General features: G+C 38.2%; 1 protein-coding gene across 4 annotated transcripts in view; it reads right to left on the bottom strand.

The window, feature by feature from the left end:
- fto (FTO alpha-ketoglutarate dependent dioxygenase) overlaps nucleotides 1–16,875 on the bottom strand; it is a 391,304-nt gene that overhangs the window by 298,551 nt on the left and 75,878 nt on the right. For 2 of the 4 annotated variants that reach the window (XM_080187014.1, XM_080187015.1), the window contains exons 2-4: nucleotides 7,470–7,547; nucleotides 4,199–4,841; nucleotides 2,555–2,704 (exon numbers count right to left, since the gene is read on the bottom strand). In XM_080187014.1, the coding sequence (XP_080043140.1) occupies nucleotides 2,555–2,704; nucleotides 4,199–4,841; nucleotides 7,470–7,547 (871 nt within the window). The remainder of the gene's footprint in view (nucleotides 1–2,554; nucleotides 2,705–4,198; nucleotides 4,842–7,469; nucleotides 7,548–16,875) is intronic. The other 2 variants (XM_080187016.1, XM_080187017.1) reach the window with 1 other exon arrangement.

The raw sequence follows: 16,875 nt of genomic DNA, 5'->3' as shown, positions 1-16,875 counted from the left end.
TCTTTGCCTTCATTTTAATAACATTTTAACTTGTAGCCCATGGAGGTCAGTTTCCTGGTTGGGACTTGAAATCCTGATAGGCAAGACGCATGTTCCATGAGATAAATGACCCCATTGATTTTGAGAGTTGAGCAGCAGTGCTTGCTCAATGTTCCCCTCCAAGCTAACCTTTCTACAGACCCCATAATTGGATACCATGATAGCCAAACGCCAAGCCCTAACCTCCTGCACAATCTCCGATTGCTCACTATTCTATAATCTTTGAATTCCCCAACCCCCTCAATCTTTACTCATCCTACCACCACCCAGTGATCTCCTACATACCTAGCACCTGCTTTTTGGCTGCTTTCCCATCCAACAGATAGCCAGGCTGCCTGTCTGGTGAGCTATCAGCCAAGAAATTTGTTGAGAACATTCAAAAGATATCCTGCACTTAATTTCAGCAAGATATCCAGAATCCAGAACTTCCAGGTTTTTATTCTGAAAATCCTCCCTCTCTTCATGATTCCAAGTAAATATTAGGGCCAAAGACTCAAATTTGAAAGAAATTAAAGTCCGTCCTGCCTTGTAATGAATACCCTGATCAAATAAACACTGACTTTTGAGCAGATTGTCTGCACAGCCTCCAGATCAGGGAACTTCATGGGAAAATGGAAAATAGAGAAGAAAATTATTTTATTTCTTTTGTTTTTAATTTTACCAGATTTTTTTATTTATCCAATCATTAAATGGGTATCACATTGTAGCTTCTAACCAGAGACTCAATTGCCTCATTTTATTGTGTATTTATTTTCTGATTAAATTACTGTCAAGGATGAGCTCAATCAGTACCTAAAAAAAATAGCAAAGTCAATGCACAGCAATCATCTTCTTATTTCATTTACAAGTGCTGGTGCCTGATATCTAGTAGTATAAGTGTCTCCACAAAAGGTCATACCCAGGGTAAGCATGTAGTCATCAGTCTGTTATCACTCCTAAACCTCTTTATCTTGGTTTCCTCTCTAAAGGACCAAATGTCAGCATAGGCAAGAACAGATGAAGCATCACTGTTCCAAATATTTAGGAGAGGGCACAATTCACATTCTTTCACACTGAAACTATAACAACCTTATTTAACTAGACTTCTGGGCACAGTAAGCATTAAACCTTTCACACACCTTCTTAGCGTGTGTGAGAATTTATAGCTTACACTGAATAACCCATGTATCAGACACCCTGGAACCTGCATCTGAGACAGCAGGGCCCAGCGTACACTTCCTCTGCAGACCAATATTTTATTGTTAATTAAGTGAAACTGTTTCCTTTTCATAAAACTATAAAGATTACATTACACATGTTTCAAAGCAAGCATTCTACCTATAGCTTGGCACTGCAGGACAATTTTATTTTGTCTCATATCCCAAGTACACATACTGTACGTGGATACAGATATCAACTGGCTCATTCTAACTTGGCGGCTGATTAACAATGTTAGGTTCCATGGTTCTAATATGTCTTTCATTCCTATAGGCACTTATCGAGGCCAATTTTTTTTAAAAGGAACTTATGTCACTTTTTGAAATTGATAAAGGATACCTCATCCAAAGGAGATCGAAAGATTACAATGTCTTTTAAAATAATGTAAAATCTTGCTTTTGGCCCAGATGTTCCCGTCTCCAGATGGTTGAAGGACAGATGTACCCTGGAAGAAATGCTAAGGGACCCCTCAGAAATCTCAACAAGGTCTCAAAAAGTTTAAACTTCCAATGGAAAATTCCCCACTCCCTGGGAACCTCTGACAAAGTCTCCAACCTTGAGTTAGAGTTGTAGACTTCGGAGGATTCCAATTTACCAACCTGGGTAATTAGCCAGAAAACAGTCAGAAATAAATGTTTAACTCCTGGTAACTTTACAACGGGTCCTCCAACTCCCCACCGCAGCTCCTAACCCAACTCTTTCCCTGACCCTCTAACATCCTCCCTCCCTGACTCACCTAACCACCCTCCCTGGCTAGTATCTTACCCACCTTGTCCACTGGCACCCTGCCACCCACACTTATTCACTAACACACAGAAAAGCTACTTAAATTTCCCAAAGCTTTTCAGTACATTAGTGAATGAGCGCTTACCAAAATAAGGCAGCTAGTATCACATAAAGGGACATGGCTTTTAGTCCCCCAGTGATCCTGCACAACAAAGAAGGTTTCCAACAATATATGAGTACTCCACATTTCTGAGGAGGCCTGGTTCAGAAGTCTGAGCTAGAAACGTGGAGCACCATCTTAGTGCAAACATATAAGCATAGTGGTCATCCGACGGCACTCTTCATAAAATGTGGCCCAAAATGTTTCCATTATCACCCAAGGCCATCTGCTCAAAACAATGCTTTGGAAGATAGAAACAATAAGCTCTAAAGATAAATCCGTTGCACCCATTACAATATGAAACCAGTTAACTTCAGATAAAAAGTAACAGAATGCCTGTAGGTATTAAGAAGGAAACACTTAGATTTCTTGACCTGCACTACCAAGAGTGCCTCATGGGAAAGCAGGGTAGTTAGAATGCTAAAGAATTACCAAGCATAAAGTAACAATCGCCGGGACATAGGGGAAATGCCAGCCCTGGTGTAGCAATGTCCCAGGCTACTTTTAGGCCGACATGCCAAAGTGCTGGGTCTCTGCCCTTTATTGATGTTATGTTGCTTTCATCTGAAGCAGGTCCTAAATCTGTAAAGGAGAAAGAATAGAGGTTCAGTAAAAATGATTTATTACAATCACAGTAAGGTATGTTATAATAAATCTGTTTCCTTTACAGACAGCCCCCATATTCAGAAGCAGATTACATAAAATAGACTAATGAATTTATCATACGCATTCAGTTCTTAAGTGATAAGGGATTGCATGCATTGCAGAAACCCCTCATCAGTATGTCCAACTGTCTGACACTGATGCACAGTAATCTGTCAAGTGATTTTAGTTGCGCAGATAATATGGGATGGAAAAGAAATATAACAAAAAGCCCCAATTGCTTTTGGCCTGCCATAGTCTGAGTACACAAATAAGAAAACAAGATCTCCTGAAGACCTTGAGGAAAAAAGAAATCAACACTAAAGCCTGTTGGGGGATTTTGTTTAAAAACTCTGTTCATAGAAATTGGAACTTAATTTCACAGTAGTAGTTTGAAAATCCAGCAAAAACCATTGCTTTGAAGGGATTTTAACATAACAGAGTTTAACAAGTACAGCAAGAAATCTCTATGGGCTAACTGGATGTCTGTTTGACAGAATTTACCCAACTTTTGGCAGACATTATCAACTGCAACACTGCTCCCAATATGGCACCAATAAAATAGAGAACTACAATCAAAAGGAGTAATTTCAATCAAAGTTTCCTGGGGTTTCCCAATAAATCCAGCACCTTTGGAATGTGCTCGTTAAAATGACTTATTTTTTGAGTTTTAAGAAGGTTTATTGCCAAAACCCAAGTTCAAGCAGGACACGTAGGTTAGACATGTAAAAGCTCTGATAATTACTGGTAACAAATGAGTTTGATTATTTTGATCACTGAAGTTGAAGATAAACTAAAACTAAAAGCCCATTCTTTTGATTAATTTGTATCTGTAATGTAACATGCTGCTCATTATAGATTTGCTCTTAACGTTTGGGTTGCTTTTACAGAAACTAACTAAAGCATATTACAAACAACGGTAAAAATTGAATGAAGTACTTCTGTTCGAAGCTAACCCCAGTAGTATCTTGAAAGCAAAGAAAATGGTAATAAAATCAGCATGCAGCAACAGCTAGTTCATTTTTGACAAATCACTCCAATAGAGACGATGATGTCAATGACAATAAAAGCATTTATACGAGTGGAAATGTGCACCTGAGGAACTCGGCAATGAATTTTTTTTGTTGCTGGTTTTATATTCTTGGCGTCCAACCAGTTAGTTAATTACAATACATATAAGCACTGCACGCCAAAAAAAAGTACAGGGCAGCTTATGTAAACAAAATGGATTCCATAAAATACTGGAACATGTATGCCCACACGTGTTGATTTAACATTTCTACAGTGCTCTAAAACAATTAGCAAACAGTAAATCTAAATTGATGTACAAGTTTGCAGGTGTGCAGCCTCTATGTGTGAAGAAAGCTTCAGGGGGTGGAAGCATTAAAACAGCAAGCAGTAACCCTGTAATTCTCTACTCCTTTCCATACATACCATCACAGCTGTAGTTATACACAGCAACTGTTGACCTTTCCACGAGGTTTTCATCATGATGCCAACTCACAGCCATCTTTCCCATTCCAAAGTACGGTTCCTCTTTTAGGTATTTCATTTTTGAAGGATCCATGTAATTCAACAGAGTCACATTAAAAGAAGTTCTATCTTTTAACACAGCACTAATGCTGATTTCTTCTTTGGGATAAGTTCCATCCTTCATACTCCCAGAATCCTTAATGAGTGCAGAAGTTGCTGCTGCTGCCACAAATCCCATTTCTTCATCAGCTGAACAATGATCCAACAATATTTTCATTGCTTCCACACGCAAGTATTCATTAAGATCTTTAATAGCTTTGCAAGCTTTACCTATTTCATCACTGCTGTACTTCACCTCAACACCACGGGAAGGCCAAGGTATTGTAAACAGCCTTGTGTTTAAGTAACAATATGTAGAACCGGGGTCTCCTACAAGTAGTCGATATACTGGTGTAAGTACATCTTTGCCTTTTATTTGAACAAGATCTTGAGCAAAACACTTACAGTCTTGCAGCATTGTCAATCCTTGTTGGACTTTTAGGTGAATTTCCTGAGGTACACAGCTGGCTTGTCTCAAGTATAATTTCGAATATTTGGCCTTTGACTAAACAGAGCAGAAAGGTTTTTCCAAACACTTATATTTAAAACATACTTCCTAAAAGCTATTCAGCACAGCGCATCCTTCTCCATATAAATGTCAAAATTACAAGGATAGATTTAGTGTGCCATTTTTGGCTTTTGTTGGCACATTAATGTATATTTAATAAAACATTAAAATTAGTAAGTATATCCTCAGTATGGAATATATTTTTTAAAAATTTGCATTTATACAGTGTTTTCCATAACCTCAGGACATCTCAAAGCAAAGAATTGTTAGGGTCCTGAACCAGAATCCCAAATTACATTAGGAAGCTAGTATAGAAGCAAACAATTTTTCCTATTTTGGCATAAATATGAAGATAGGATGTTTCACTGCAGGAGTCGTTCCGCTGACAAATCAGGGATCTTTCATAATAAAACACACTTTATTTAATAATAGTTTAAGTATAACTTAACAAAATGAAGCAGGTTAACATTTAACAGTTGAACAATAAATAGTTAAAACATGAAAGGAAACAACTTTAATTTCTAACTTATCATTGTTTCAGTTTCAAGTAAGCATCATTCTTAAAATTTAAAATTCCACTTTAAATACATTAATAACCAGAAACATGCTTGCTATAAGAGGTCGTGGTCAGTTTTAAAGCTTTCAGAGAGAGATTTTGAGTGTCAGAGCAGCTTTCATACCTCTGTCTTTAAACAAACCCTAGCAAGAACTGAAAACTGATTTTCTGGCACAATTTAACTCCTCCCATTAACGACATTATTACATCAGCCGATCAATCATCCTAATAAAAAGCCCCAGGGGAAATCATCATTCATAAACAAAAATCCATCAGATCTCTCCTAAGTAAACACTACACGATTAAAATGAGCAATTATTCTGCTGTCCCAGCATCTGAACTGCACTCCAGCCAGACATTCCGACAGCCTGCAGAAAAAGAACTAAATTTCAAAACATTCCTCTTAAACATAAGAAAAATCATTACAGAATGAAGTAATTTGAAGAAAAATCACCATTGTAATGCAGTGTATAGCAACAGTCAATTTTTACACAAGGTCCAATGAACAGTAATGCAATAATGATCAGATAATCTGTTTTTTGTGATGAAGGTTAAATAATGGCCAGGATATTGTGGATAATTCCACTGATCTTTTAAAATAAGTTCTTTTACATCAACCTGAGGGGACATCAAGGCCTTGGTTTAACATTGCATTTAAAAGATGGCATCTCTGACAGTGCTGCTCTACGTTAGTATAGCACTGGAGTATCAGTTTTTTTTTGTTTTTAAGTCCTGGTGTGGGACTTGGACCTGCACCTTCTGACTCAGAGGCAAGAATGCTACCACTGAGCCAAGACAGACACTTTAATTCATCAGTTGGGAACGAAGCAAAAATTGTGATGACAATACATGTCAAATTGACAGCAGGAGTATGGATAAGCAGTTCCAGTTACAATACACTTTCTTCATGATACAGAAGGTTACAATGCAGAGAATTCAAGTAAGCATTGTATTAATTCAATGTAACCTATGTCTACACAGATAAAATGTAATACTTATACCTGTGAGCACAAAAGCAGTTTTAGAACATTAAAAATAACATACAGAAAAGAAAATATCAGCCATTTCTTAAGAGCTGAGAAGCTAAAGAGATTTTGGTTAGAGGACAAAGTGGAGAGCAGCAGAATGAGGAATCAACGCAGAGGCAGTTGGATGTCACAGAGTGCTTGCGGACAAGCTACAATGCGTGTGCATGGATGGTGCAAGATGGACTTGCATGACGTACCATGACAGCAGATCTCTTCGTAGGAGTACCAAAAAGCAGGACAGGATATAGTTTACAGATATAAAAATGTCTAACATCTACACTTTTATTGGGGAAAACAAATTTGTTCATCTATATTATGCACAATACTCCAACATTTTGACACATTATGAAATTTTAATGCGGGTCCATTAGTTATCATATGTCAGTCATAGCACCTCTTTAATTTTGCAAATCCAGATATCAATCATTAGTTCTAGCAAAGTTCACTGGATGCTGATACCTAGGGGTCAGGTTACCTGATTTTTACCTTAAAGCACTTACTAAAGCTGTCATTACATTTGAAAGCAATATACCATTAGTTTCATGGTATTGGTTTTAGAAACTCTTTAGACAACAGTTTGCTGGAATATACAATCCCGAAGTGATAGCCAATAAAAAAAGTGGTTCTTTGGTACAACCCAACACTGCATGATGCTGCATCTTGCAGTAAACAAAATCTGATGAAAATCATTTCCAAGGGGATGGGGCAAGCTAGAACTAGAAACAGTCCTAAGAATGAACACTCAAGCTACTGGTTAGAAGGCATGTGCTTGATGACCTGGGCAACTAGGTTGTAATCTTGCTATGTTGATGGTTGCCATGCAAAAATCCATCCAGAACCCACAAGTTCTAGATTTAATGCAAATTTTATATCCTCATTCATGATCATATTAAATTTGCTTTAATTAAAAAAGGGAATGATTTTTGATGTCACAAACCCATATTCTACCTAGGTATGGCTGTTGGGTAATGATGGAATTATTTGCAGCAATTAAATGTCCTTTATAATTTCAGAACTCATTACTATGTAAAAATGGCTTACCAATTGTTCAAACTGCACATCCTTGGGTGTTAAATATGGAAGCTTTCGGTCTTCAATTTCCTTTAACAGCTTTTGCTTCTGTTAGAAAAGCACACTGTATAAGAAATTAATTTCAAACAAAAAGAGCACAGCACATAATGCATTACTATAATTTGTGAACATTCATAAGGTTATATTTCTTCCCACTGTCCTGCAAAATAATGTTGTACGAGGTTTTTATTACAAATGATCTTTTACAAGAACCTTAGATTTTTTATGATAACGCAATGATGCATTTATTACATCATAGTTAAGGACCTTTAAAGTCACATTATACATTGATTTAAAAGTTCGTATATTTTCAGATTTTTTTTAAATTCAGATATTTTTCTGCTTTCATTTTTTTTGCACCAAAAGCATGAGAAAACCAAAAGGAGGGAGATTAGAGCCAATCATCCCAGAGTAGTTTTTGGAGAAAATCAGTAAAGATTGGTTCTTCATTAAAGTGGCTATCAAGTCAAAGTCAAGCAAACTAACAATCTTTAAAATATTTAAAAGCACTGAACTCTTATTTACATGAGCCTCAAATCAGTTCCAAAAGAAATTCCAGTCTCCTTAATCACAAAATACTGTCAAACAATTTTAGAAGGGTAGCATATTTAGTACAGCAACACCAAAATACTGTGGATGTTGGAGATCTGAAACAAAAACTTCAAGTGCTGGAAAAAAATCAGACTGTTTGTGGAGAGGGAAATAGAATTAATATTTCAAGTCTAATATGATTGTCCTTCAGAACCCAGAGTTTGAATTCCTAAGAAAAGTTGCATTGGACTTGAAACACTAAAATTGTTTTTCCCTCCATAAATGCTGCCAGACCGCCTGAGTTTTCCAGAACTATTTCTTTTTCTTCACACTTAACAGTTGTGTCGTGCATTGTATGATGTAAATGTTGATTGCTGGATGTAGCACAGCACAGAAGTGAAATCATGAAGCAAAATTTCAAAAATTTAATATGAAACATTACATAGTTGATGCTAAAGTTTGTTCTTTGTTACAGGAGTTATGAGTGTTGTATTGTGATAATTGCACGAAATGTTTCCATTTTGTTAATGATTCCTCAATGTGTATCTTAATATAATACATTTAATGGGGCCGCCACTTCAGATCTCATTTTGGAACAAGAATAATGAGCAATTTTGGGGTGTTTTTGAAATTCATGATAAAATCAGTTATACGCCTCCCAAAACAATCTGGGAATTTATCAGTGGTAATAAATAAAACGTGACTTTAAATATCCCATATTTTACCCTTGTGTTCTTCAAAATTAAGCTTTATATGTGATCTAATTCTTAAGAGTATTGCATAACACATTTGTTACATTATATCTAATAATTGTTCATATTATTTAAATAAAAGTGCATTTCTGATGAAAGTAATATTAGGTATGACAGTAGATATTTGTTTCCATGATTAAAAACTGCAGTCACTCAATGGAGGTATGAAGCATGTATTGCAAATGATGACACAGTTACAGAAGGAAATGAGATATACAGCCTAATAATATAGAATACAATTTACTCTGCTTGTTAAATCAAGATCTATTTGGTAACCAATTTAGCTACCCAATTTCTGAAATATGTCACTGTCTCCATATAAATGGATGCCATCTTGATATGATGAAACTAGCGTCCTTATCAGCTAGTTTTGTGGCCACCATGTTGCTACATGCGGTCATCTAATTGAAATGTAAATGTAAATATCTCGAAACATACCTCTTGCAGGATTATGTTCCAGAGAGTCATCATCAACCTAAAACTTTTGTTTAAGAAAATGTTTATTTCACACCCTATCACTTATATAAGTATCCTTCTGGATTACATTGGCTCTGCAAATGTCCTGCAAAGGCATATGGATGGACCACAGATCTGCAGAGCAATCACTCCATCATTATGGAGTGTGCTGCGTACTTAGATGAATTTTACTTGTAAAGTATAAATGTGCATTAACAAAAATAAAAATAGCTGTAATCGGTATTGCATTTAGCTACAGCATACTGGAACTACAAATTACAACTAAATACAATTCATTCACACAATTCACATCAGTTTTTATTCTTCAGGATACAGAGCTTATTACCCCATTTTCAAACAAAAGCAGCTCTAGCATAATTACATCATATCCATAGAATCCCTACAGTGCAGAAGGAGGCCATTCGGCCCACTGAGCCTGCACTGACAACAATCCCACCCAGGCCCTATCCTCGTAACACATGTATTCATCTTGCTAATCCCCCTGACACCAAGGGGCAATTTACCATGGTCAATCCATTTAACCTGCAGGTCTTTGGACTGTGGGAGGACACCTGAGCACCCAAAGGAAACCCACACTGACAATGACCCAAAGCCAGAATTGAAACCGAGTCCCTGGTGCTGTGAGGCAGCAGTGCTAATCACTGTGCCACTCTATTTACTAATGTTTGTTTGGCTATATTGTAATTACTCATGGAACTGCAATTGTGTTTGCTTTAAAAAAACTGTTTTACAACAGAAACAAATAAACCTCTATGTGGTCAATCTTAAACTGTGCATTTTAAACAAAACTTTGAGACCACTTTAAATATTTGAATTAAAATATATATTCAGTTTCTGCTACTTCCCAAAGGTTGAATAAAATCCTGCTACAGTATAATCCACCAAAAATTTAAAGGTCATAAAAATGCCACGATACCACATTTTATCATTCTTATTAAAACGGAGGTTGGCTGCCATTTCAAAGACGGTTTTTACTATGGTATATTCCTATTGTTCTGAATATACTATAAAATCCTCATACCTCATAAAAGCTGAATTAAATGCCTGACACCTGTTGCAGGCAGCTAGCCGGCAGAATGTTAACGAGGTTCGGCTGTTAAAATGGATCAGGCCTCTCACTGTGGATCCCAGCTGGGCAGCCCAGATGACCCACTGGCTTTCCACCCTAGAGTTAAAATTCCCTCTTAATTATTTTGAAAGAAGTTCAAGCAACAGTTAGTAGCAAGGATGTTGACAAGAGTGTCCTGGAATTGAAATCATTTTATTGGAAGAAATAAAGGTCAAGAGGGGACATATTTCAAGTACTTAGAATGTGGTGAGACACAGAGTGTAAATGTGAGCAGATTATTAAACTACACTGTGGCCACTGAACTGCATCTAGTTGTTTGGTTTATTCTAATTTTGCCACAATCCCCTTGAAGAACTCTAAGTCAAAATAACCAAATGCATTGAATGACCCCAGATAAAAAAATTACCAACAAGATTCCTCTTTCTGTAGCTTGTACTTTAGCATGAATCAGAATGAATACACGTGAAGTAACGGGCAAACGGTTGGGATTCTCCCGGCCCGCTGCACTGCTCAATAGCACAGTGGGCCGAGACACATCAGTGGGAAGCATTTTGCAAGGTTCACGATCAGCGTCCAGCCGGTTGCGTGTCTCCTTTTTTTAAAGGGCAAACCACCACCCCACCCACCCCCCCGCGCCCAGTAGCTGGGTTTACAACTGCTCCCCACCAATGGGGAACAGGCACCCTCACCCTACAGATAAGGAAAAAGGCCACTGAGGCACTCTGGGAAGTCAGGGACAAAGGAGAGTGCCCTTGGGCAGGTCCAGCCTGGCATCCTGGCACTGCCCAACGGGCAAACTGGCAGTGCCCAACAGGCACCTTGGAACTGTCCAGCTGGCACCAGGCAGTGCCAAGGAGGTGAGTCATACTGGGGAGCAACAAAGCATTTCATCACATATACAAATGTGGCACTATGTAGCTGCACATTTCAACAAGATACTGTTCTTTCCTCATACAGAATAGGTCAGAATGTGACAACACTTTCACCTCAAGAGTTTTATGAGTGCAATTATCCTCAGCATGGCAACACTTCTATGAATCCTCTGTCACTCAGGTCACAACAGTCTTGGTGCAGCTTTCCAGGGTTTCTTTCAACTGAGCAATGAATAATACTCCAGCTCAGTTTGGTCATTCTGGCAAAACAGCCAGTCATTTAGTATATGTTAGTTACTTACAAAAATTTCCAGGTTTTAGACCTTTTTAGCCAGCTCATTAAGTATCTCCGAGAGTTCCTTTTTTTTTCCTGCCACACAGAAAAACTGATCCCTGCCTGAGGGTTAACTGTTTCTTCTCCTTATAAGAGTTCTGTGTTTTTCTTTCTCTCTCTCTGCTTTGTTTGTCTGCGCCCGTGTACTGATTGCCTTCGTCCTCCAGGGCCTCTGCTTGTGGCTGTTCTTTGTGTCTGTAGCTTGTGTTTTTTTTGGTTACAGCAATAGCTTCTGTCTTTGCCTTGTGCGTGTCTGGCCACATGACTTTTCATCTCAACTTCCAATTGGTACAGCTTCCAGTGAGGACCACATGGTCACATGGACCACTATTTCTTATTATTGATTCCTTTTCAATAGATGCAAAGGTTCTTCTTAAAAATTCCAGATTATACTGACATTAGGATGTTATGCAACAGTAAGAGGTCATTCGGCCCATTAAGTCTGCACTGATTTTCTGAAAGAGCATCTCTTATCCAGGCTCAACCCTGCATACTATTCCCATAACACCATGTATCTACTACCTAACCTACTGATCTTTGGACACTAAGGCACAATTTAGCACAGCCAATCTACCTAATTTGCATATCTTTGGGTTGTGGGAGGAAACCGGTGACCCAGAGGAAACCCATGCCAACACAGGGAGAACACGCAAAATCCTCACAGACAGTCATTCAAGGTTGGAATTGAACCCGGGTCCCTGGTTCTGAAGCATCCATGATAACTACTGAGCCAGCATGCTGCCCATTATAAAGAAATTACAAATTTGCCTTAATTTACTGCTTCCAGCTCAAAGATAACCAGTTTTGCTATGTCTATTCATCCCCATTGAATGTTATTTATGATCCTGAGCTCCATGTATTAAACAAGACTTTGAGATTAGATGAAAAATTTTTGTTTATTAAAAATGAACTGATTAACAGTTTGGTGATTTTGAGATATGCACCATTTTAATGTAGAAAATCACCCGCTCCAAAGTTCATGTCAGCTGTTACTAGTCTATCAGTTCTTGAAATCCTCCTTCTGTGCTTGTTGCAAGTGCTTTGCCATTTCCAAATCTGACATTAAGATTATTCCATCCCATCCCCACCAATTGTAACACCAGATTCTGTGTCTTCAAACCCCTCTTTAGATCATTGCTTCTGTACAGACATTGTAGAATGCACATATTGAACTCCTCTTCCAATTGCACATGGTTCCAACTCGTTATCGGCTACTTGCACTGTTGCTGTTCGTACATGTAGATTTCTTACAGGTCATTCAGCTCTCCTGTCTACTCAAATGTCTTTCATCATATAATAAAGAAATAAGAAGGATAGCAATGGGAATTAGTAAGGTTGCTGATGGGATAGCTGAATAATCAACTTAAAAGGTGACTCATAAGAAGCTTGACTTGGGGTGTTGTTTTCTATGGGTATGAGACTTGAATCCTTGCGGAAAGAGGAGACCAAGTTTCTAGATAGCTTTGAAAAGTGGGTTTGGAGGAGAATGAAAAGGATCAATTGAATGGAAAAAGTAATAAATAATGAAATGCTGTGAAGACTGAACAAACAAATAATTTCATTGATCATAATTAATGAATAGATAATAAAGTCACCAAAGTCCCAAATGACCAGAGGCTGCTCTCCAATTTGAGAGGGAGGATGGGCTGGTGGTGATTTAGCCTGAGGATCACCACATCTCAAGGGAGGAGCAAGGTTGAGAAGGCAAGGCCTTCATGAATAAACTCAGCCTCTATGGCATTGAATCCACGCTGTTGGCAACACCCTGCATCACAAAAGAGCTGTCCAGCCAACTGAGCCAAACCGATCCCAATTAGCATGATTAGAGATGAAGAGTGTGTCTGGATAAGGCACATTTTAAGAGAAAACAGACTTACAGTAAATGTTATGGAGGGAAGATTTCAAGGGGAAAAAACAAAGAAAGAAGAGAATATCAACGATGGATAGATAGAACTGGAAGGTCACCGAGGGCTAACAATAGTGAGAAAATTAGATAATTAATATTAGCAAAGAAAAAGTACTAGAGAAACTAAATGGATTAAAACATGACAAAAACTCAGGACCTGATGACCCATGTTCAAGGGATCAAAAAGAGACAGCTGCAGAAATAGATGCGCTGGCTGATTTTCCAAAAATCCCAAGACTCTCCAACAGTCCCAGCAGAGACTAGAACTGGAAAGGCGGCATGGTGGCACACTGATTAGCACTGCTGCCTCACAGCGCCAGGGACCCCGGTTTGATTCCTGGCTTGGGTCACAATCCATGCGGAGTCTGCATATTCTCCCCATGTCTGCACAGGTTTCCTCCAATGCTCTGGTTTCCCCTCTCAGTCTGAAAGGCATGCTGGTTAGGTGCATTGGCTATGCTAAACTCTCCCTTTTTGTACCTGAACTGGCGCCGGAATGCAGTGCTTAATGTAAGCCTACTTGTGAGACTAATAAATAAAACAAAAAAAGAACTAACATCATTGAAAATGCTAGAATATAGGAAGCACTAGGGAATTTGTTTATGATTAGAACAAGTCAACTTGGTTTTCTGAAAGGGAAATCCCATTTAACAATGTAATTAGAATGATGGGTGTATTATACACGGATTTTCAAAGATAATTTGATAAGTTGCCACCCAAGATAAGGGCTTGTGAAGTTGAGGATAATATATCAGCATGGATAGAGATTAGTTAACAGGCATGAAGCAAAGAGAAGGGACAAATAGGGCATTTTCAAGTTAGCTACCTATGACTTGTTGAATGCCACAAGAATCAGTTCTACATATCAGTGTTAGCCTTAGGTATTTATAATCTATATTAATGATTTAAACAAAAATACATAGAGTAATGCATCTATGTTTTCTGACAATGCATAGCTAGGTGGGAATGCAACCTGTGAGGACACAAAGAGGCTGCAAAAAGACAGACTGTATTGAGTGAGCAACAGTGGGCAGATGGAACATAATGTGGAAAAGAATACTTTGGTGATAAGAATAAAAAAGCATCATAATTTTTAAAAGTTGTAAAACTTGTAAATGCTAATGTGCAAAGAGATTTAGATGTACTCATGCAGAGAACACCAAGTCAACATGCAGGTACAACAATTAGGAAAGCAAGTGGCATGTTCATCTTGTTCACAAGGGGACTGGAGTACAAGAATAAAGATATCTTTCTACAATGATTGGTGCGACCACAAGTGGAATACCATCCACAATTTTGGTCTCCATATTTAAGGAAGAATACACTTGCATTGGAGATGGTGCATGAGATTGTTGACTGGATTCATACCTGTGACGATTGGCTTATGCTATTTTGAATGACTTAGTAAATTGGATCTATATTCTCTTGAGTTTAGAAGAATGAGAGGTGCTCCCATTAAAACATTCAAGATTATGATAGGGTTTGACGGATAGATACCAAGACGTTGTTTTCCTGGTCAGGGAACCTAGAACAAGGAGGGCACAATTTCAGGACATGGAGCTGATTTTTGGACTCAGGAGCAAAAATTTCTTCATCAAAAGGTTTTGAATCTTTGGAATTCTCTGCCTTAGAAGATTGTGGAAGCATCACTGAATATTTGTAAGATCGAGTCTGAGAGAATCAAGGGACATGGGAAATGGGTACGAAAGAGGAGTTGGAAAATAAGACCAACCACGATCATACTGAGTTGTGGTGCAGACTCAACAGGCCTTATAGTATTCTCCTATTTTCTTCTGTTCTTGTGCAATTAAATCACAGATGACTATGAAGCTTCTTGTAGAAAATCCAAAAATGGTTTCAGTCCTGTCGATATTGAGTTGAAGGAAGTTCTGACTCAGTTATTTAGGATAGATAGTTAGATAACACAGTCTGGGGTCAGTGTTGAAGTCAGAGATAACAAGGGGTGATAAAATACTGAGCACATGGATGGGAAGATTTAAAAATAAACCTTCATTATTATCCTTGGTTGTTGAATAATGAGAAAATCATTCAAGGCTGGAAATTCCTGTCAGCAAGTCTTGTTATAATCATATTTCTCTAGTTTTTTATTCAATTTAATGGTAGAACTTTGCAATGAAGATAATGGCAAGGCGATCAGCACTTACTCTTAATAATGAATAAAGTGGACAGCAACTCTCGCATCTGCATATATGCGATTAAATACAGAAATCGGCATCTTCAGACGCTGCAGCAATACCTTAGGGAGACTTGATACTCAACACGTGAAGGTCAAGACATTGTGATATTACTCACTATATATGTCCAGAAAAAGTTAGAAACAATCCATTCAAGTGTTATTGAATTTTTGGTAGCATACTATTCCTTAATTTCTGGCAAACAACCTCTGTCATTGAAAATTTACTTCACAATGTAGAGAGTCTCATCCCTTCAGACATTATTGCTGGAGAGTTGAAACATAAAAACTGTCCCTTTTATCTATCTCTTTTCATCCTGTCTTTCTTTATTTCACTCTCTGTATTGATTGCACAGCAGACAGTGGTTAGTAGTATTGCCTCACAGTGCCAGGAACGCAGGATCAATTCTAGCCTTGGGTGACTGTATGGAGTTTGCATGTTCTCCCCACTCCCGCGTGGATTTCCTCCCACGGTCCAAACATGTGCAAGTTAGATGGATTGATCATGCTAAATTGTCTCTTAATATCCCAAGATATATAAATTAGGGGGATTCGCAGGGTAAATGTGTGAGCTAAGTGGATAAGGCAGCTGGATAGGCCTGGATAAGAAGTTCTTTAAAGAGTCAGTGTAGACTGGACAGGCCAAATGGCCTGCTGCTGCACTGTAGAAATTCTATAATTTGGCATTGAATGAAATATTCTAACCTACATTTCCTGCTTTCACCTGTTCTCTTCATGACAGGCCCCAGTGCCATGGAAGGGCATTCATAGAAGCACTACAGTGCAGAAAGAGGCCATTTAGCCCATCAAGTCTGTACCGACTCTCCAAAAGAAATCCAACCCAAACCCTCACCTTCACGCTATCCCGTAACCAATGCATTTAACATGGCTAATCCACATAACCTACACATTTTTGGATTGTGGGAGGAAACCCACTCAGATACAGACAGAACTTGCAAACCTCACATGGTCATCCAAGGCCAGAATTGAACCTGGTTCCTTAGCGCTGTGAGGCATCGCTGCTAATCACTCTGCCACCATGCAACCTGTCTGTTTCTACTCACTAATCACTAAATGCAAGCGCAAAATGCATATATTGAACAGTTAAATAACTTAATTAGCAGGTTCCACAGTTTCAAATGTTTAATATATCATACATACAACTATAACGTCAAGTCTTTGTTCCCTAGCTTCCTATTATCTACTAGTTTTTTCTGAGTGAAGACAGGAATTAAACGTAA

The sequence above is a fragment of the Carcharhinus amblyrhynchos genome, chromosome 4 (genome assembly GCF_965287045.1).
Source record: "Carcharhinus amblyrhynchos chromosome 4, sCarAmb.v2.hapA, whole genome shotgun sequence".
Taxonomy (NCBI): domain Eukaryota; kingdom Metazoa; phylum Chordata; class Chondrichthyes; order Carcharhiniformes; family Carcharhinidae; genus Carcharhinus; species Carcharhinus amblyrhynchos.
Note: the sequence above shows the minus strand (reverse complement) of the source record. Positions and strands in the feature narration are given on the sequence as shown.